Source organism: Falco punctatus, assembly GCF_963210335.1.
Source record: "Falco punctatus genome assembly, chromosome: 4".
Classification (NCBI taxonomy): domain Eukaryota; kingdom Metazoa; phylum Chordata; class Aves; order Falconiformes; family Falconidae; genus Falco; species Falco punctatus.
In genome coordinates, this window is record NC_137583.1 from 69,760,497 (window position 1) to 69,782,057 (window position 21,561).

Sequence of the window (21,561 nt, forward strand, 5' to 3'; positions counted from 1 at the left end):
TCTCTTGGAAATGAATTAATCCATTTCATCCTCTTTGTATGCGTTGATAGACAGATCAGAGGGCACAAAGTGCTCTGGAAAGATAGTATTCTCATTAGCGGGAGAGAAGGTTGGACTTGTACTTCTTTCAGGAGAGAGATGACTGTGAGGCGGAGGGTGTAGGTGTTGGCAGAACTTAACCTGCCAGTTTTGTGTACTACACCTTTAAAACCAACAAAATAGGATGATGTCTGTAAGACATTTTCCTCCAGCATTCGGTGTGATCTTGGGGGGCAGGGAGAGGGGTTGAAGCCGTTTCGATTTACATTGCTACAAGTTGTTCCTGTTCCCAAATGATGCAAGTAGGGAGCTTGTGAGGAGAAAATCAGGAAAAGGGTATCTCATTTTTCACGTTCACAAACATCACGTTAATTTAGCCAAAGCAGGCATGCCAGAAATTCCGTGAAGGATTATCACAAGGATTCTTAAAGTAATTAACACTGGAAAATGAGACGGGAGCCGCTCTGACGCTGTGTGCTGGGCTGCTGGCGGGGGTCCCTGGCGGCTGGAGCACCGGTTGCTCCAGCGGCGTGAGGACGAGCGCGCTGCTGGGCACGGCGCCCTGCCTGCCTGGCGTGCGGAGGCGCCATCTAGTGGCGGTTCTCATGTATTGTCCTTCAAACTTAATTGGAAACCGTGCCTCTGAAGCTGTCTTAATTAGCAATGAAAATTTCTTAATGGTAAACGTTTCTCTTTTGAGGCTTGTCGAGGATAATTCACTTGAGCTTTCCCCGCTCAAAGAATAAGCTAAGGGGATTCAGGAGATTAAAGCCTTTCATTTTTGTGAAGCAGTCTGTGCCAATGCAAAATTGTATTATTTTCTTTAATCAATTTTGAGTGAAGATTTCTAATTACCTGCATGTTCTGCTTTGTCCTTTTCACACGTTAAACTTACCTTTAAAAGTTGAGATTTTTATCAGGTTCAGCATTTGCAGATTTGAGTAGGTGAGCGTGGAGAAAAGCATCTCTATTGCTATTGCCTTTTATTGAAAGCACTGGAATACTTTTTTCAAAGGAGTGGAGTACCTAATTAAGTCTAGAGGGCAGAAGATAAAAGCATGTACCAGGTATGAGGTACTCTAACAATGAAAGAAATATTTTTATATGGTTTTATATTCTAGCATAGAATTTGAGTGCAACTTTTTGAGTGTATATTTAAATCATGCTCCTGGCTTGCATTCATCTTGCTTTTGATGAGCAGTAAGATTTCAAAGCACTTAGAATAAAAGGTAATGTAAATTTGTCCAGGAAAGCTCTAAACTGGGAATTATACAGGAGGGAGATGATGGCCAATAAGCAAGTGAGAAAGTAGAGACCCCTCACTGTCAACCGCTGGGACAGAAGGGAGGACCACCATACCTCAAGTGTATGCACATAAGTAAGAGAATGCCTACGGGACAATATGATGGGGGGAGTTCTCATGCCTTTTTTGAGGGCCTCTCTGGAGCCCCTGTGCAGTCATGCATGCAGCACAGGGGCAACAGGCAGGAGGAACTGGACATCTGCATGCCATTGCAGGGCTATGATCTCATTGGCGTCACAGGGACGCGGTGGGATAGCTCATGGCAATGGGCCGGAGTGCTGCAGTGGATGCGTACAGGCGCTTTGGGAGGGACAAGCTGGGAGAGCACAGGGGTTGATTTGCTTTTGTTGTCAAGTGGTGAGAGAACAGCAGGGATGTGCGGAGCTCTGGCTTAGGATGGATGGGGAGCCAGTTTAGAATTTCTTGTTGGGATTTGCAGGCAGACCTATGTGGGCGATGTTTTGGTGGGTGTCTGCTATGGACTGCATGATCAGGGAAGATGTAGATGAGGCTTTCTTCAGATAAGTGGTGGAAGCTTCATGTATGCAGGTCCTGCTCCTTACAGGGGACTTTAGCACCCTGTTATCTGCTGGAAGGGCATCACAGCAGTTTTACTCTAAATATTTTGTAGTTATTATTTGAAATATTTCTGTTCTTTCCTACTTTCACTGCTCCAGATGGTTGACCTTAAGCTAAGCTATTAAAATGCTTTTCTGACAGATGCACTTTTATCAGAAGATGCAGATCTTTCTCAGTGGATTCCTTGGTCACTGACTAAAACTTTATCAGCTGCTACTGTTTTCTCAAGGATTTCTGGCCAGTAGTTGGAGAATGACTGACCAGCCTGTGATAACCTGGAATATTTCTTTCATATGTTTTGAGGAGGATGGTATGCCATCAGTATTCTCCATGTTTTCTGAAGCTGCCCTGTTTCAAATTTCTATTTAAGAAGTATCTCACAGGCAGAAGTGTCTAAGGGGAGAGCATTGTAGGAATATTTGGAGACAAGCTGAAAAACCCTATTAAAAATAGTAGTATTTTATATTAAAAACTTGCACTGTCAACTGTGGCGAGTGGTGCTGGGAAAAACCGTATCCAGTGTCATGCGGTTTCCATGCCATTTCACTGTCCACTTAATAGGGTGAATATGTTGTTGTCCTTCAAAGACTTCTTGAAGCTGTAGTTGGCAAAATACAAGTTTAGTACATACTAAGTGGGTTGGTTGTTTCTTGTATTTTGTGCTCCTTACTGGCGCTTACGTAATGCCTCGAGTCTTTGATGCTTCATTTCTTTAAACATTCTTTAAACAAAAAAGGTGTTGATTTCTGTAATGTAGTTTGTGTTCTCAGGATTTAATTTAATCCCAGTTTTTTTAACATCATTGTCTATCAGTTCAGTCTGTTATGAAATAAACTAATTGTGCCTATGATGATGGGAACAAGGTAGATAAGGAACAAGAGAATGAATGTGACAGCAAATATTTGGAAAGGTCATAGATTGCTGGGGTAGTATGGTCTAAGACGGGTCCTCAAACTTTTTAACCAGGGGGCCGGCGCGCGGATGCAGTGGCAGGCAGCCATCTGCGGCTGCTTGGTTTCCCCCCCCAACCCCCGGCGGGGGGGTTCTGAAAATACCTGGGGCCGGACTGAAGACCCTGGGGGGCCATAGTTTGAGGACCTCTGGTCTAAGATATATGATAGCTGAATTAGGAGCAAGAGAGGAGGTATGTAACACTAATGCTTTAGGATAGTACCACAGTAAATTGTCCTTTTTGTGGATTTTTAATCAAGCTTAATTTTTTTAACACTAAATGTTGAGAATGCTAAAAATGCTTGTTTGGTTTTCCGCTGGGACCAGAGCCTCATGATTCCATGTTCCCTTAAAGTACATCCAGAATGTCTAGCAGAGGGGCCTTCCAACTTGTCACATGTATAATGTTCCTCAGTGACTGCTATGGAGTTCAAATAATCCTTGACTTTCAATAAAAAATGAAAAGCTGCACAAGTGTAATTTCCATGAGTTCAAGGGAGAGTCTGTAGGTTCACTGCAACAGATATAAATTGAATGGCTCTATGTTTGTGTAAGAACTAAAGTAAATCCTTTAGACTGTTTAATTGTAGGTTAAGTTTTAAACTTTAAAAGGTTTCATTTTAGTTTTGAGAGAATTGAAAAAAACTTGTCCTAATATTGGCAGATAGCACAACAGGAAAACACAGTTTTAGAGAGTTTGTAATTAAGAGTTGAAACTGTGTTATATTTTTTCAATAACAATGCTAGATGATTTTCTCTCCTCCCACGCCACCATGAAGATGGAGTTGAGTTTGTATTAGTCAAATGGTTTAAGAAAAGAGTAAGCAAAAGAAGAAATAGCATCTTTGAGTTGCCTAATCAAAGTACCAGAGGTGCTTTGAGTAAGGACAGCGTATTTTCTCTGTATGACAGAGCTGAGTCATTTAACAGAGAAACAGCTGGCATTTAATAGCGCTATTTTGCTTGTTACCATCCACTTTTTAGAGGCTCATCCTTGGCACTGTATTTTGGTTAGTGCTATTTAGTTGAGTTAATTTGTGCTTGACAGTGGGTGAAATAAGCTCTGTCAGGGCTGGACTGGGACCTTTGGGCTTCTTTTCTGCGGTGGGTTACTAGTGGAGAAATGCTTACTATGTATGAAACTCAGTTTGCAGATTATAAAGTCCAGAATTATCTTTAACTGGACTCCTATCAGTCAAATGTAATCCTGACAGTTTTGTGATTTATGTTTAACTACATGAAGTCTCTGTTAATAAATGCTCTACTTCCAGCAATCTCTTTCTGTGTAGATTGGGAAATGTTTAGCAGATTTTTGATTCAGTAATCATTTAGAAGCATTTGTCCCACTGTATCTGTAGATATTTCTCCACCTTTTGCCTGAAGGATGTCCCATGAATCAGTGTCACTTGTTATTGTTGATCCAAAAGAGTTCAAATGCCTTGGATATCCAAAAACATACTTCTAGATTTTCATGTTCAAGAGGCATGTTCCTCCCTCTTGAGTCAGAGAAAGATGTACGTAAGAGCCTGTCTTATTTTAGTAATTTGTGGAGTTTCACAGGGCTGGTGATTCTTTAGTATAAAAGCGAAAGTCATCCTTTTGCTGTCTCTTGAGTGTAGGGCTAGGAGTAAAAAAATATTCTGCATAAAGTTAGCAAGACTCTGTAGCCTTTATTCAGCTCCTGGGTTAGGAGGATTTCTTAGCGCAGTTCACCTGCCCTGAGCAAAAGATTTTCTTTCCTTTTTTTTCTCTTTTTTTTTTTTTTTTCCTTCCCTCTAGCAAGAGGAGAAATGGCATGTGTTTAAGCAGCAGATTCTTAGGAGAGAGACTGTAAGAAAGTCTGTGTTATACTGTGTCCCAAAATGCTTGCTGGTTTGTGCTCAGCAGGTTAAAAAGAAAGGAGGAGCTAGGTCAGCAATAGTACTTAGGTGTGGGTTGTTTTGTTTTGTTTGGGTGGTTTTTTCCTCTTCAGAACGTAAAGGTTCTTTGTCAAAGAGGTGTCCTTTGTGTACTCTTTATGACTCAGATGTTTTTATCTGGCTGTTTTATATAAGAAGGTTAATGACTACAGAGAAGTGATGTGCTTGTTGGTATCTTGTAGTGTGTTGGTAGATTTGATAATGTGTTAGGCCATGTAATTTTGTTTTCCAGATAAATCGGAAAGCAGTATAGTAATACTGTCTGGTCTGCAAGGAGTAGCTTAAAAACTAATTCAAGGTTACTGCGTTTGATACAATACAAGCTAAGTTCCTTGTAGAAGCTGTATTCCAAACTAGCATTTTAAGGGATTAAGCTAGAATTGGCACCTAGATAAAATTAATTTCTGTGTCAAGTTTTCAGGAGTTAGAAGTTTTGCTGTATGTGACCCTCTCTAAATGTAAGTCAATTATCAATGTTAACAACTCTTAATTCTACTGTTCTATTTAAAAGTAGGTGGTGTGTTGTTTTTTTTTTTAATATTCCCTTTTATCAGGGAGAAAGAGCGTATTAGAATCTTACTACACTGCAGATCAGATGGTTGTGCTAGTGCAGCATCCTCCCCTCTGCCACTTCTGGCTTCTCAAATGTTTTTCAGGAAAGCTTCCTTGCAACTACAGTGGGAAACTTTTTTTATTATTCCCCATCAGGTTGTGAACGTGGTATTGATTTGTAGTGTGTTTAGTAGATCCAGGTAGTATAAATATTAGATAATAAATGATTATAAATATATGTATTATGAATGAAGTATTTAATTTTATTTTACATTAATTTGAACAACAGTTGAAACGACACTACTCTAATTTTATAGGTTCTACTATGATCTCACTGATTATTGAAAGTAGCAGTTAAATTTTTGGTTGAAAATTGCTGCATTAATTATATCTGCATACCATTATGAAAAATGTATATGTTGGCTAGGAAGAATCTTGTGACTACTTTTCTGTATTTGTCTTGCATTTGATTTACAGCTGTTTGTGCTTCTTCAGACTTTTTTTTAACTTTGGTTCATTTGAATAGCATCACTTAAGGGAATAGTTACATAGCAAGGAATATTTCAGTTGTTCTGTTAGTGAAACCAGCTGGACAATGACTTGGTTTAATTTATCCTGACTGGTGACCATTTACTCATCCTGGAGATTTTTGTGTGTTTAAAAGACTGGTAAAGGAAAGGACAACTTTATGGTCTGTTTTTCAGTTTCCAGTCACCAAACTTGTGTACTTAGCAACTTTGTATGCTTCTGTTTCTTTTATTGCCCTTACATGAGATTATACCTCTGTTTATAGCTACACTTGTGGAGAAATGAAGTAGATATCAAATTTGTTGTTCACAGAAGTTGTGCTTTTCATCTGTGCTGCTTCCTTGCACAGTGTGAGTGTGTACCTGGAAGCTCACACTTTCGCCTGTTCTTTGTGTATGATGTCTTGTTTTTCATTGCAGTTGAAGATTTGGGAGAAACTGTCTTACTTGGTAGTAGCTTGCAATGTAATGCTCAGTTATAATGTTTACAAACGTATGGAGAAGGGAGGAGGCAAAGTGATGTACAGTAATGAGCACTGGAAAATAAAGGGTGTATGTCTGACAGACTAGTAGTGTGAGCTGCTTTACTGTTCTTTGTTGTATCACCTTGTAAAGAATTGTTGGCATGTTCCAGAAAATTAGGCTTTCCGATATTAGAAAGGAAAATTGTGAATCCAGTCTGACACTATGTAGTGCAGAGCTGGAGAACTTACTGTCAAAATTCCAGTGTGATAATCTGCTCTAGAGGGTGATTTTGGAAGGAGGGAAGTTTAGACTCGGTTTTTGACAGCATCTTGCTTTTACCTGATGATTGGGTGCAGACAGGACCCAATGGAGATTTAGGCACAATTAGATTTAAATGTACTGATTGTTAAGTTTTGAGACGTGAAGTAAGTTACTAGATTTTCCATTTTACTTGGCATTTATTTCTGTAATGGTTGAGTGCGTATCTACAAGATTTATTCCCCCTCAGCTGGTCTGGATAAAGTATCCTTGGCTGCTACTGTCTGAAAACATTGTTTAATTTTGTTTGAGCTTCTAACTCAAAATATAAACATACACTTTGAGGCTATATATTCAAGGAAGTTCATTTATATGTTACTGATGGAAAAAAGATTTGGTTTGTATCCAAGTGTGTAAAAGACCAAGGAGAAATAAAGAGCATATATTCATCTACCAAAGCTTGGGTATGCTAGGTTTTCTTCTTGTCTTTACTTGTATTTGGATATTACTGAGCTGTAAAATTAACCTGCAAATGTAAACAACATTTTAAACCTGTCATCCAAATTTTTTATTCCTAAATTGATCCTTATCTTTAGGGTTGGGGTTCATCTTTTGAGGAAAAAGAAGGACTGTTCAACATAGCCTCCTTTTGCATGTAGGAGAAAGAACCAAGTCTAGCGGATAATCAGCTTTCTGAACTGGTCCATAAAATAGCTGTAAAAGCCTGAAGTGAGTGCTTATATTGGTGTAGTTGACAGGCTGCTCAGAAATCAGAATGTTCAGAGAAGCCTTCAGAGACTGAAGGCCATAAATTGGTACAGTTGTCCTCTCTTACTCAGAAGTGGGGAAGTGTATCAAAGGTATTCTATGTTGGATATTGAGTGGGAGTAACCTTATAGGTTTGACCTCTTGCTTTGTGTGTTCAGGTATGGACAAGGGATCAAGTAGCATTTGAGTGTTAGGCAAACTAGTAGTAGGCCACTAACATTTTTTGATGAGCATTTTCTAAAGGAAGCTGAGGTAGCTCCTTGGTGTTGGGTTGTAAGTATCAGATATTAAGTGTTACAAATTAGATGTGCCATGGGAGGTGCATTATTTTTATTTTTCTTGTCACTTTTGAGATTGTGTGGCAATCTCAGTGGTAACACTGATGTTTGGTGGTCTTCCTCCTTCCAGCCTCACTCTTGGAAGTGGCTGAAGCCACCTTTTGCTTATGGCATCTGGGTAAATTATTCTTGGAGCTTGTCTAAACTTGCTGAAACACTCCTGCCTTTTAAAGGATGAGAGCCATCATGTGTTCAGTGTCTATTTAAATTGGCAGATTAAAAATGACAGATAGTAGCTTTGGTTCATAAAGAGCATTTTGTGTGTCTTGTAGCTGTGGTCTGCTAATCAAATTTTAAAGTATTTGGGGACTGAGTTGCCAGCTGGAGTTTCTTGATTTATAATTTGGGTGCTTTGGACATAGCAATCATCTGATTCTATCAAATCAACTTTTTGATTATTCTGTATCCACCTGGAGTTATTTTGAGCAAGGCTATTAGAGCCATTTGAGAAAGTGTTCTGTTGAACTGTTTTGTGGTAAAATGGCTGGACACTGAGGATCTGAGAATGAAGGCACTGGGCTAAACTTGTATTGGTAAAATGTGAATCAGAGTTGGAGGGAAGTCTGGTTTTGTGCGGTTAATTGAAATGCTTCAAGTAATGAGCTTTTCCTCACAATGGAAGCTGAACCAAAAAAGAGGCATGGGGAGCACCTTATTTATATTCAATAAATAATACTGTAGGTTGGTAAACATGGCCACATGGGATATTTGAAGCTGTAGCAAAAGTACGTCCAAAAGCAATGTCATTTGTGCCTAGGTCAAAGATTAGTCATTAGAGAAGTGATTAGAACCTAATACTCCAGTTTCAAGGAGCGTTTCTTTCATCAGCAGTGCCAGTTTTAAGCAATCCCTTTATTCTCTCCTGCTGTTCCTTGTTTTCTGTAGTTTTTACCACCCACCAGGGTTTCCTAGTAAACTGGAACTCAGACCTGACTTGTTTTCAGTCCATGTCAGTTCCCTGGGCTGGCTCACATAGCCTCCAAAAGGTGGCATATCCACCGCTGAGAGCGTGGTACAGGAGTAGTAACTGGTGACAGGGGCTGGGAGAGACCAAGCCAACGCTGGTTCGGTAAAAGCTTGTCCAGCTGTAACCTGTGAGGTTCTGCCACTGGTTCTGTGAGCACTCATGTTTTGCACACGTAGGACAGGGGTGTCAGAAGAGACCGGTAAAACTGTAGAACAAATTAACTTCAGTGCAGTGTTCTAGCAGACCAGAAATAAAAGTTTCAGATTTTATTTTTAGGTGTGGGGTTTTGGGTGCTTTTTGTATTTGTTTGGGGCTTTTTTTGCTTGTTTTGGAAGTTTGTGTTGTGGTGGTTCTGTTTTGCTTTTTTTTTTTTTTTTAATCCCCCACTCACTGGCATAAAATTACACTGGTGAAGCTGTGTAGAAGCTGTAAAATGGCTTATTCCAGCTACGTACAGATGGAGCTCAGGACAGCATCACTGTATTTTAGCCTCCAGTGTAACTGTGGAGTTTTTTGTGTTGTGGTTTTGTTTGTGAGGGTTTGGGTTGTGTGTGTTGTGTGATGTTTGGGGTTTTTTTGTTATACTTCACTCCCCCCACCTTGCTATTCAGAAGCAGTTGGATACCATCAGCTAAGAATTACTTAGATTTCGGAGCATGCATGGAAGGCCACAAGGTACCTGCGTTTCTGGAAGCATAGAAATTAAATGTATACTGAGAAGGCAAGAAGATACGGGTGTTGTGGTACTGTAGAGTAACTTCTGTGTTATGTATATATGAATACATGCAGCACATGCAGATGTTATAATTTACTTTTAATTGTACATTGGTTTTTGAATTTTGATAAATCTTAGACTTGGAGCATTTGAAAAATGCTGTTGGAAGATCAACATTACAGTTCCATGAGGGCTGTAAATCAATGGTGTGGGGTTTTTTGCTTCTAAGGAAAGACTTTAAAAATAGTATTTTTCAGTTTACACTACTACATCTTACTCGGTTTGTCTAGCTTTATACCTTATGCCAGATAGCAGTGTAGAAGAGGAAGGGATAATTCTTACTGAATAGTGTAGGCATCGGCATGAGGATGATGTAGCCATGAGATGATGAAATGAACCTAAAAATCACAGCTTACTGAGATGTATTTGTCAGTTTAAGTTCGAGATCTCTCTCTCTCCTCACCTACTTCTCCCTCCTTTTTGCCCCAGACACCTAAAAGATCTTCAGTGTAGCTGAATGAAGTGCTGTCTTTAGGATTCCTAGTCTCTTTTCCTTCTCTCACCCCAAATTCAAATAGAGTATTTAATGTAATGATGAACATCACAGGATTACATTCCAAAATAATTATTAAAGTAAAAACATTGTAATGCAGTATAATTAAATGCTATTAAGAAATAATTATTTCTTTCTCAGGAAAACAAAGAAATAGGCTGGAGCCGATGGATACCATATTCGTTAAACAAGTTAAAGAGGGTGGACCTGCTTTTGAAGCTGGACTGTGTACAGGTACTGTTCTTCTATAACACCAATAGCGTGTTTGTGTACATGATGTAAAGTATGAGTTAAGCATCTACATATGGTTCTGTCTTCCATTTAAACCTTGTTCTTTCCTTCAGAAGTTTCAAACCTCTCTTTTGAATTGTCCTCCAGTATTTTTCATCTCAAAAGCACTGTTGTGTTCTCTCGGGAAGTACTGCATAAAATATATTAAAGCATTAATGTCTTAGTCTTTTTGCTTTATTATCTTAAAAAAAATTAGGAAGTCATATATGATAAAATATGTGAGGAGAAAGAAAAGGGAGGAAAATGACACCTATAAGCTTCTATTTCTTTGCTTTATGACAAATTGATAATGTCAAAACATTCAGGTTTTTGTTCTTATTAAAGTATTCCACCTCCTTGAAATTAAATGGGAACAATCAAAGTCTATCTCTTCTTACCAAATTTTGTTCAGTTCTTTGATTTAATCAGACTGGAGAGCAGAAAACATGTTTTTTGTGAAGTGCCAGGTACTTTGTCACACCTTTACTTAAGTGTTGAAGGGGGGTGGGAGTATATTAGAATGGGAGGTCTTACAAGTGATAAAACAGTAAGCTACGTAGATGGATACCACTACAAACATAGGTTTCTTTTCTTAAAAATATAGCAAAACATACATTCCATGAAAGGATTGCGTTTGTGTGATTAATGGGGTGTTGATATTTTCTGTTGAAAATGGTTACGTACATAATTTGACTGGAATAGAATAATTTTTGTATGTTTCTTCCTACGGAAATACAAAGATTCTAGAATGATCAGCAATTTAAAAACAGTACTAGATCCTGTTTGTACAATATAAGGCTTTTTTTTTTTAAACTCCTCCTTCAGTAATTATTCAAGGAAGGCTACTTTGGAATTATTTTAATGCTATTATATAAAGCAATGGTTTGGCTCGGTGAGGTGCAGCATATGTTGAAGTTGTACAGAAGAGCTGTGTTAATTTCTATTCTGCTCAGTGTTTGCCAAATTGAAAGAGATGAAATCTGTAAAGAATATTTTATTTTTAGGCATAGAGGAGATTTTTTAGGAGCCCAGAATGAAGAACAGAAAATAAATGAGAAAATACATTTTTGAATTACCAGAATATTCTTCTTAAACACATTGCTGATAGCAGTTATATCTAATTAGGTCATGCCACTATTTCTTGTTTAAGTTTAGGGTGAAATATTGTACTATATCTCTATCTTGGAATTATATTATAGACATTCAGGGAACAATTAGCCACGTAGATTGCTTAACATCTGATACAGACATTGTAAAGATTTCTGATTTTGTAGAATCAACTGTATTTTTTCTTTTAAATTCAACTTGGCTTTGTTTCATGGTCATTCTAATGGAAAGAAAATAGTCAAAAATCTAATATGAGTTTAGATAGTTATGTTTGTCTGTCAATTCTTATTTCACATTTGCATTTCACCTTTCATTTGCATGGTCCTTTGTAATACTAAAGTCTCAACACAAGCTTCATCGCCCAGAATCAGTGAGCCCAGTTTCAGGAGCTTACCTGATTGCTACTCACCAGAAAGCTTGGAATAATCTTGTAAATTTGAGGAATAGGTTACAATATCTCAAACATAAGACAGTTCATTCTGAGTATTTTTTAATACTCCTGTAAAATCATGTTAGATCTAGAAAGATCATGCTTGCCATATTTAACTAATGAGACATTTCATTAAACCAGAACATATCTGTGAGTTCCAAACGTAAAGATTAGAAATATTGAGATAGAGGCAGCCAAAGCAGATCCGCATTTCCCATGTCTTGATCTTCATGCAGTCATTTATGTATATGCAGGAATATAAAGAACTAAAATGTGTGTGGAAAGGGACATGATTTGAGCACATTCAGATTAATTTCTAGTTTGACCAGAGGTATTCAATGGGCCACCAGATTGATAGAGAGCTATTTAGAAAAAGCCTTCATGCTTCTATATCCTTTTTTGCAGTACAGGTGCAGGCCTTACCCTCTATATGTACCTGAAACTGAGCAAAGTTGTATTTTGCAGTTGCTTGCACCCACTTCTTTCATGTAACCAGTTCTGCCATTTGTCCCACCTGAATTTTTTTTGGCAGGTTCTCTGAATGCATGCTTCAAGTAGACTTGTTTTGCTGCTGTGTGTAACCTAGTCTGTTTTCTCAAAAAGTAAAACCTGCGCAAGAGTAGATAAGATGATATGAGCTACATTAAAGATGTTCCTTATCACAGGGTTTTAGTGGGGATTCTGAGTAAAGACACACATCTGTGGACAAGTTCTGAAACACTGGAAGAAAGTAACTTTTAAGTTCCAGAGAAAGGATCTGGTGTGTTCCTGCGGAAGTCTTGCCATACAGCCTAGAAGGGGATGGTTCAGAGCTTGTAAATAAGAATAATTTTTGGTGGAAACTATAGCATTTCTTTTTCCTGCAACTTTTGGAAAGGATTTATTTCAGTGTGATACTGAGCATCTCAATTAACTTTGTTGTCATGAAAGTCCTGTTTCTCAGCCTAATTAGATAAGGTGTCTTGTGTGTATGCAACAGTGGGATAGGGTTTGCTATCCATCATGTGGATTGCTAACAGCCATTAAATGTTGCCACCAACCTTTCTTTCATGGTTTAGGAAGCAAGAGACAAAACTCCAAGAGTTCTTTCAAGCGAGGAGAAGGGTGGTAACCAGCTGATGCAAGGGTGTGTGTAAACTTTATAATAAAGTTGAAAATATCATACCAAATTATTTGTATGATGTTAGATTGTGTATGCAGACCAAATTAAAAAAAGTTGCAGATCCATGTGGCTTGGTAAGTTTAGAAATCCCTGGGTTCTGTACAGGGAACCTCCACAGTGCATGAACATTTAAGAGTATTACTGCCACCCAGTCATGCTGAGTGTTCAGAGCGAACAGCTTTTTCCTTGCTTTGATTTGATCACACCAGAAACACAAAAAGGCCTTTCAGCCTTTAAAGTGGTGTTGATAAAACCATTCCCTTTGGCTCGCTTTGCAAAGGTCCTTTCTTTTAGTTCTTCTTTCTCCAATAGTTTTCTAAAGCTCCCTACCTGTAATCACGTAGAAACTTTTCTCGTCATCAGTAAATTCAAGATACCTTTCTGCTCTTCTGATCAGAGGTGACATAAATACCACTTTTCATGAAGGAAGAGGATGGAGTTTTCATTAAAAGCTGGAAACAGTTCTACATGATATATTTGCCACTTACTTTATGAGAGTATATGAAACTCTTAATGAGGAAGGTGCAACAAACTATTTGGAAAAATCTAACAAAAATGATGTTAGGTCTAAAGATTGGTCTATATGGATAACAACTCTTTGCACTGTCCATGATGCATTGAAGAGCCAGTAATGTCTTGGACACAACTCAGATTATTCTGAGGAAGCAAGAAACTGGAGCCTTTCAAAATATTCCTTATTTCTCAGAGGGAAGAAGTACAAAATTGCAGTATTTGCTGTTATTTAAAGGAGATGTGTATGGCTACACTTGGCAGTGTTCTGAGTTAAGGTTTGGTTTTATTTTGAGGTTAAGTGCTAGAATGAAATGACCACTTATAATCCGCGTAAGAATTGGGCAGAGTTCTCAATATGTGCTACAATACATCAAAAACTTAATTTTGAAGATGGGACCGTTAAGTGAGCCTCTAGTATAGCTTACACCTGCTTGTGTTTTTGTTTCTGTGAGTGATTCATTTGGAAGCTTAGAATAGTATACTACATCTGAATATGTTCTGAGAAAAAAGTAGAAACTTGGTCATCCTGTATATGGTTACATGTAGTTGTATTGTGCATCTCTCACTTTCTTCTTTTTTCATTTTTAAAGAAGACTAACCTTGAATTTAACTTACCGGTGATCTTAATTATTGTGAGGTACAGAAGTAAAAAATAAAAATTACAAAAAAAAAATGTCTAGACAAATTAAATTAAGGTATAACTTTTACCTTTCCAGGTGACAGAATTATAAAAGTCAATGGAGAAAGTGTTATTGGGAAGACATATTCTCAAGTCATTGCTTTAATACAGAACAGGTAAGATACTAGTATTTATGTGTCACACATTTTTTTGTATACTAAGCAGGAAATAACCACTTATGGTGGTTCTGAAAAAGTCATCATATTTTTAAATGTTCCTTAATACACTGTCACTTTTAACATTTCTGTTTCTGTGTATTTACTGAACACTGACAGATTTGAGAATGTGTGTGCTAAATTGTGCTACAGTCTATGTCAGTGCTTGTCCCTTGTGAGCGAATCACACAGTGTTATGGAGGAAGGTTTTCTGAACTTAAAATAGGCAGATTAGGTGTACATATACCACACGTGTCAATTTAAAAGGAAAATCAGAAAAATCTACTTTGCTTATGAGATCTGATAACTAGAAATCAGCATATCTGGTAAAGGAAAAATTTGATGCTAGTGCACACCTGCAAAACATCTGCAATACATCTTGGCTTTCCTCTGTTTTGCAGCACATTATGAACCTTGCACAGAGTTGAGGAAATAGTAATATTTACTGTTCCTGCAACTCACAAGGGCTTGTTAAATCACGTCCATACCTGAATCTGGATACTCATTTTCATGTCTCGTTTCTGCCTTAATTTTTATAGTTTTCTTGGTGTCAATTTCTGTTCTGTAGCAACAAATTTCCAGTATAATAATGAGTTATGTGGAAGAAAGATGTATTATGATCAGCATGGAAGAATGTTTTCTAAATACATCTCGCGTGTCACATTCTATTTTTAGTGAATCTTCATGCATTAAGACTTAGATGTGCTTGCAGTTACAAGTAGGAAAAATAAGATCTTGATCTTCCTATTTCATTAGAGTTTTTATTCAGGATTTCATTTGAAATACATACCTCCGAGGTGCGCTTTTTTTTGTTTTTAATACAACAAAACTGAGTTTTCAAAGGTACGACAGGCAAGATAGACTGAAATGCATTTTGTGTCATTAGTACTTTCTATGCCAAAGCTGGAAAGGTGAAATCTGCCTTTTTTTTTTTTTTTTTTAAATAACCTTTATTGGAGAGAACACTACCCATGTACCATTTTTTTTCATTTTGTATTTGTATGGACAGCACTATTGTACAATCGTTCATACCTGGACATGGGACATTACAAGCCCAGGAGGTATATCAGTCAATTTAATTTCTTACCTTAATCCAAAAAAGGGAGAGACCAATCACATCTCCCAGTGATCTACACAGTCAGAGATTCTTAACTGTAGGTCTGCCTGTGAACAAAGTTATTTTCAGCCCCATGAGTAGGTAGCAAACTGTCCCAGCAGAATGCAATGCTTGCCACTGTGGATAAACCAGGAACACCTGAACAAGGCCTTTATCAGTGATTATCTAGTACAACCAGGAATGGTATAGCACACTGCTGCATCTGTCCCCCTACTTTCCATGTGTGCAGAGAAGATGAAGGGATGCTATGTTTAATTAGGAGAGGAGAACAACTTGTTGTCTTGAGCCAGATCTGCACATCACAGAAGATCTAACAAAAGGTCATGTGTGACCTTGAGTGTTTTATACAAGGAGGTATAAACATCAGGAGGTCTTCAGCTGAACCTCCCAAGATAAGCACATAAATATTAATTCTGACCCGTAAAAGAGAGCTCAGACTCCACATCAGGTGTATCTTCCTTGCAGCTTACAGGCAGTGCTTCTTATGCCACTGAAAATGAGCTCTCTTAATTCTTTGCTTGGAAACAGTATTTTTGAGCTCAGAGCAGTTTGTTTTGCACAAAGCATTTTATTTCTTGTGCTGTCATTTGATGGCAAGTAAAATTATGTTATGGTGCATGCTGCTTGCTTTAGTATGCTGTTCTTGCATCAGCATAGCCATCCTTGGTCAGACTGATGGTCTGTTTCTGTTGGTGTCCTCTCTGATAGTATCCAGTAGTGGATTCTTAGGAGAAGACTATGAAAACACTGAAAATAGAGTGGTATTTTGTCAGGTAGCACTAGCCACTTTCTAGAAATCTTTAGCTTAGGAACTCACTGAACCAAAGGTTTTATCTGCATCACTTGATTTAATAGTTCTTGAACGGTTGAGGTTGGAAGGGACTTCTGGAGATCATCTAGTCCAACCCCCTGCAAAAGCAGGTTCATCTAGAGGAGGTTGCACAGAATCACATCCAGAAGGAGACCCCACAGCCTCTCTGGGCAGCCTGTTCCGGTGCTCTGTCACCCTCAAGCTAAACAAGTCCCTCCCCATATGCAGACGGAACTCCCTCTGTAGCGGTTTGTGCCCGTTGCCCCTTGTCCTGTCGCTGGGCACCACTGAAGGAGCCTGGCCCCAGCCCCTGGACACCTGCCCCTAAGGTATTTGGGTGCATCGGTGAGATCCCCTCTCGGTCTTCTCTTCTCCAGGCTGAACCGGCCCAGCTCTCTCAGCCTTTCCTCATCAGGGACACGTTCCAGTCCCCTCATCATCTTTGCAGCCCTCGGCTGGACCCTCTCCAGCAGTTCCCCGTCTCTCTTGAACTGGGGAGCCCAGAACCGGACACAGCACTCCAGATGCGGCCTCACCAGGGCACAGCAGAGGGGGGGTCACCTCCCTCGACCTGCTGGCCACGTTGCCCCTGATGCCCCCCAGGGTACCACTGGCCTTCTCGGCCCCACGGGCACACTGCTGGCTGACGGGCACCTTGGTGTCCAACAGGGCTGCCAGGCCCTTCCCCACAGAGCTGCCTTCCAGCAGGTCAGCCCCAGCCTGCGCTGGTGCGTGGGGTTACTGCTCCCCACGTGCAGGACCCTACACCTGCCCTTGTTGAACTTCAGGAGGTTCCTCTCTGCCCAGCTCTCTGGCCTGCCCGGGTCTCGCTGAATGGCAGCGCAGCCTTGTGGTGTATCAGCACAGCCTCCTAATGTATCAGAATTGATGATAGATTGGTCTTGCACAAGTTCACTTAAACTCTTCATATTAAAAATACCCAGTGATGAAGTTTGTGTTCTGTTTTGTGTCTTAGCAAATCTTTCATCCAGCACACCTGAGTTTCTTTTGTAGGCTTTGTGCAAGCAACTTGCTGAAAGACCTTTTGAAAGGCTAAGTTGTCAGTTGAAATCTCCTGTATTCATGATTAAGGACAGTTTCATTTATAGTCTCAGTATATTGCATAAGGATTTTCTAGGCATTTTAATTACTCTTTCAAACATACTGCTAGACTGTAAATGGTGATTCTTTTGTCTTTTTTTCCGATCATCTTCTGAGCAGTTTTTAAGGATGCAACACATTTTGTCTTCTCTGACCTCAAAGAGAGACTTCCTCCCCACTCGCTGTTCAGTTGTTTTACAATGAAACTCAGTTTGGACTTACTGATTTTTGAATTTGCTTATTCCTGCAGCTCCATTTCCATAGCTACTCATTACTTTTCTAGCAAGTTGTTCAGTTGTAGGTGTTTGCCCTCATTACATTAGATAATGCTGTAGACATCAGAACTTAGCTGCCTTAAATGAAATGATCCCTATACATTCCAGTGGGACTTACGGATGGGATATAATTCAGCCATGTTTTGTATTGTTCTCAGAAAATGTTCTAGACACAGCTTGAATTTTATCTCTTCTGCTCTAGTTGGAGATAGCAAAGCTAAACTTACACTGATAATTTCCTCTGGAAGGTGAGGGGCACACCTCAAGAGAGTTTCTAGAAATACCTGTATCCTGTAAGATTAGTCATGAGATCACTTTTAAGTCTAGATTTCCTGCTTTTTACTAATAGTTGTTAGTTTGGTCTATTAAGAATTTACTCTCATCTGTTTACATAATTAACTTGAATATTGTTGACTACTAATGTAAACTCTGTATATTATTTATGGTTCTAAATAAAATAAGAAATGGATTCTGATTCCCAGCTTTTTTTAAAAAAATAGGGGAATTTGAATGACTGTGTCTATTCTGTTTGCAAATTCTTCATGAAAGTGTTTGGATTACTTAAAAATGTAGTTTAGCTACTGAATCTGTTTTGTTAATACAAAATGATGCATCAAAAGATAGTCTGATTAGTGTTTTAGTTTGAGTCAAATTTAAAATTAATTCAAATTATGTCATGAAAGTAATTTTCATGGTAGATATCTTTGAGAATTTACAATAATCTATCTAATATTTTTGTGTAAATAGCCACTTTGTGTGTGGTGGTTCTTATTAATTCTTTCTAGTTCATAACTTGCAAGCACATTATATAATAAAATATACCAAAAGTATTCCGTAAAACTTTTTGTTTCTGATATGAGAATTGAAAAACATTGAGAGCACTTCACAAAATGTAAAGTAGGAAGAACCAAATTGTCACCAGAAGGTTCTGCAGACAAACTGGAATAGAAGAGTAGCTATTTAAATGATACATAAAATACTGTTCCTGAACGGAACCCTTTCCTCTTTTGAATAGCTACTAAAAATGGTATTAGGCTGTGTAAACAGATTTAATCATGTTCTTTAAAAAAAAAAAAAAAGGCACAAAATATTTGTATAGGAGAATGGTTTATTCTGTGTGAAATGATAGTCCTTTATATAAAAAGTACTTGAAGGGGAACAATGAGATTCATCATATTTTTTTACTTCCCCAGTCTTCATTCTGCAGATAAGTGTTGATTATTATGAAACTGTAAGGTGCCTAATAGATTTTACATATACATGCTACCCACACACAGAAATGAAATCTGAAGACTCCATTGGAAATGCCTCAAGCTATGATACTCCGTTCATATTCTCTTTTGTTATACAACTGATAAATAGTTTATATCCATACAAAGGAGTTCAGGCAAAAGTCAGCTCCTGATGACACTACTTTTAAAGAATCGTTGTCAATAGTTCTGCTGTTTATGCATTCAGGCAAAATGGGAAATGCTATTGTCAATGCACATAAACAAGTTAATACTTTTGTGTTTCTTAGAATTCAATATTCTGAAAAGTCTCTGAAAGGCTTTTGAAGACTTAATTTTTTCTTAGCTGTGTGAAAAGAAAAACTTACATCTATCACTGCTGATCTTTGGTTTTAAAACTGAAGTGATTTATGCTGCTGGGAGAACACTCTTTTTCAAAATGAATAATGGTTTAAGAAGATTGTGAAACCAAATACCCTTACTCTGCAATTATGGAATGCAGCCTTATGTCTGTGGTTGCTAACAAATGGAAAAGGAACCACAAAATAAAAACATTTTTCATATAAGAAAGCATAATAGATCACACATTACATGTTTGAGAAGATTATTTCCTTTCTGCAGAAACTGAAGTGGTTCTTCTCAATGCAGTTGAGTGTTCTGAAGAGTGTTCTGACTGTTCTCTGTGCCCTGAAGTTGGTGGCCAGTCTCTCTGCTGGTTTTGTCTTTTCTCAGCAAATGCATTGTACTAACCAGTACAGATAAGTTAATTTCTAGTCTGATATACCCAGTTAGATTATATGCTTTTTTTTCTTGTGCTGGTATGTCTCAGTTTGTTTAAATATCCTTTCTTCTTGTGATATGTTACATTAAATTTCTAAATAAGTCATAATCTCTCAATTTTCTTCTCTTTTTTGAGCCTTGTTAAAGTAGTCTGTACAAGCAATCTCATTTGTAGCCCTTCTCTGTACCTGTTCCAGTTTACATTCGATAAATGTGAACAGAGTATTTCTCTATCTCGAACAATGAATTCCAGCTGTTCTGTATCCAATGTTACAAGCATATACTTCTCTCTTCCTTGTAAAAATACTTTTTTCTGTCAGATGCTAACTGCAAGTTTCACTGTTTTACAATATTTGAGTCTGGATAACTGGTACGTTGTACATTCGGTGCCCTCATTTTGCCTGCATTTAAATTTTATTGATTGAACTATGTGGATTCCTGGATCCTTATGCTGCTGTTGCTTTTGGTTTTAGCAAGTCAGACTGACAAACTCAGCACTTATAAATAGCAAGCATTTTTATCGATATTTCAAATATCATCCAACTGCCTAAATATGTTAAATTGATCCTGCTAGGAGGTGATTGGAGCAAAAGGTGTAAGCTAGTGCTTGCCTTGCTGCTGCCCCACTTTTCACATGATGTGGTGGTCATGATATTTCCTCAGCAATTTTAAAGACTGATAATCGACTTTAGTTTTAAAAGGAAGAGAGAGAAAAGGTTTAACTTGGGTTCACAGATTTGCCACCTGGTCTTGTCTGAGAAGCTCCAAACAACTAATGTACCTTAGGACTTGGGGCGGGTGGGAGGAGAGCCAAAACTGACAAAAGACCATGTGTTAGCTTAGTATACTGGTTTTGCTGGTAACACAGATGTGCTCTTCAGTCAGATTTCTGTTCTACTCTTTATTTGCTAAGACTCTAATGGAAATCAGTATTTATTTCTGTTGTGTAAAGTAATGTGGCAGAGTAGCTGAGTGTGAGAGTTCTTGAATGGTTTTGGTCTATGTAAGTTAATGGATCATCTTTGTAAAAAGAATTTAAAAATCTTTGCTAATGTGTGGTTTTTTTTCCACTTGTTTCAGTGACAGCATATTGGAACTTAGCGTTATGCCAAAAGACGAGGACATCCTTCAGTTGGTATGTTTATGAAGCTTGCATTCAGACAGTATGTTGACGAATGAAAGATGTTGATTGCAAAGTCTTTGAACTGTGCTACCAGCAAATAATTAAAGTTAACATTTATCTCTCTGTCACTCCTTAGATATTTTCTTACTTGCTTGCCATCCCTGAAATTTCAGAGGAATCCAGACATAGGGGAGCATACCTTCTTTACATGATATTTCCATCATCTTGTTAAAAAAAAATAATCTTGGAATAGTGCTGGTATTTTTATTATATTTTGGATTGGTTTCCTTATGGTTAGAATTTATGAATTGGGTTGCTTTCTTGAAGTTAAAGTTGTCTAATTCTAAAGAAGTTGGGAATCATTATTAACTTTGAATTTAAAAAAGAGGGTATGGCACTTAAAATTTGCTTTTGTTAATAACTCAGTAATTGCCAGTGGATTTCCAGGAGGGAAGCAAGGTGATGAATGTTCTGAAAGCTGTTACCAAATTTTTTAATTGTAACTGATGTAAATATTTCATGACACTAGTGCCTATACGTTCTCAGTTTGAACCAAGTGCTGCATCTATAGTGAGATAATTCATCTCCCATTTCGTGTCTCTAAATCCAAAAGATCTGTGAATAAAATACGATGTGTGTAATGCATGTTGTGAAGAATTAGAAAAACACCTACTGTATTGATAAGCTCTAGGGTTTTGGGTTTTTTTAGTTGGAAGTAGAGGAGAGGAGAAGATGACAAGCAGGTTAGACTTTCTGGTTAGTGGTTGGAAAATTGTACTTTCTGATCCACACAGAAATAGTAAGACTTGACTGTCAACAGCAGTTAAGGAAAACCTGTGGGTTTCAGTAGCTGTTTTCCAGTGTTAAAGGACAAG

At 38.1% G+C, this 21,561-nt stretch overlaps 1 protein-coding gene across 5 annotated transcripts in view; it reads left to right on the forward strand.

Annotated features, from left to right (window-relative positions):
• ARHGAP21 (Rho GTPase activating protein 21) overlaps positions 1–21,561 on the forward strand; it is a 121,442-nt gene that overhangs the window by 60,971 nt on the left and 38,910 nt on the right. For all 5 annotated transcript variants that reach the window (XM_080384832.1, XM_080384829.1, XM_080384830.1 and 2 more), the window contains 3 exons: positions 10,076–10,168; positions 14,133–14,211; positions 20,644–20,698. In XM_080384832.1, the coding sequence (XP_080240958.1) occupies positions 10,076–10,168; positions 14,133–14,211; positions 20,644–20,698 (227 nt within the window). The remainder of the gene's footprint in view (positions 1–10,075; positions 10,169–14,132; positions 14,212–20,643; positions 20,699–21,561) is intronic.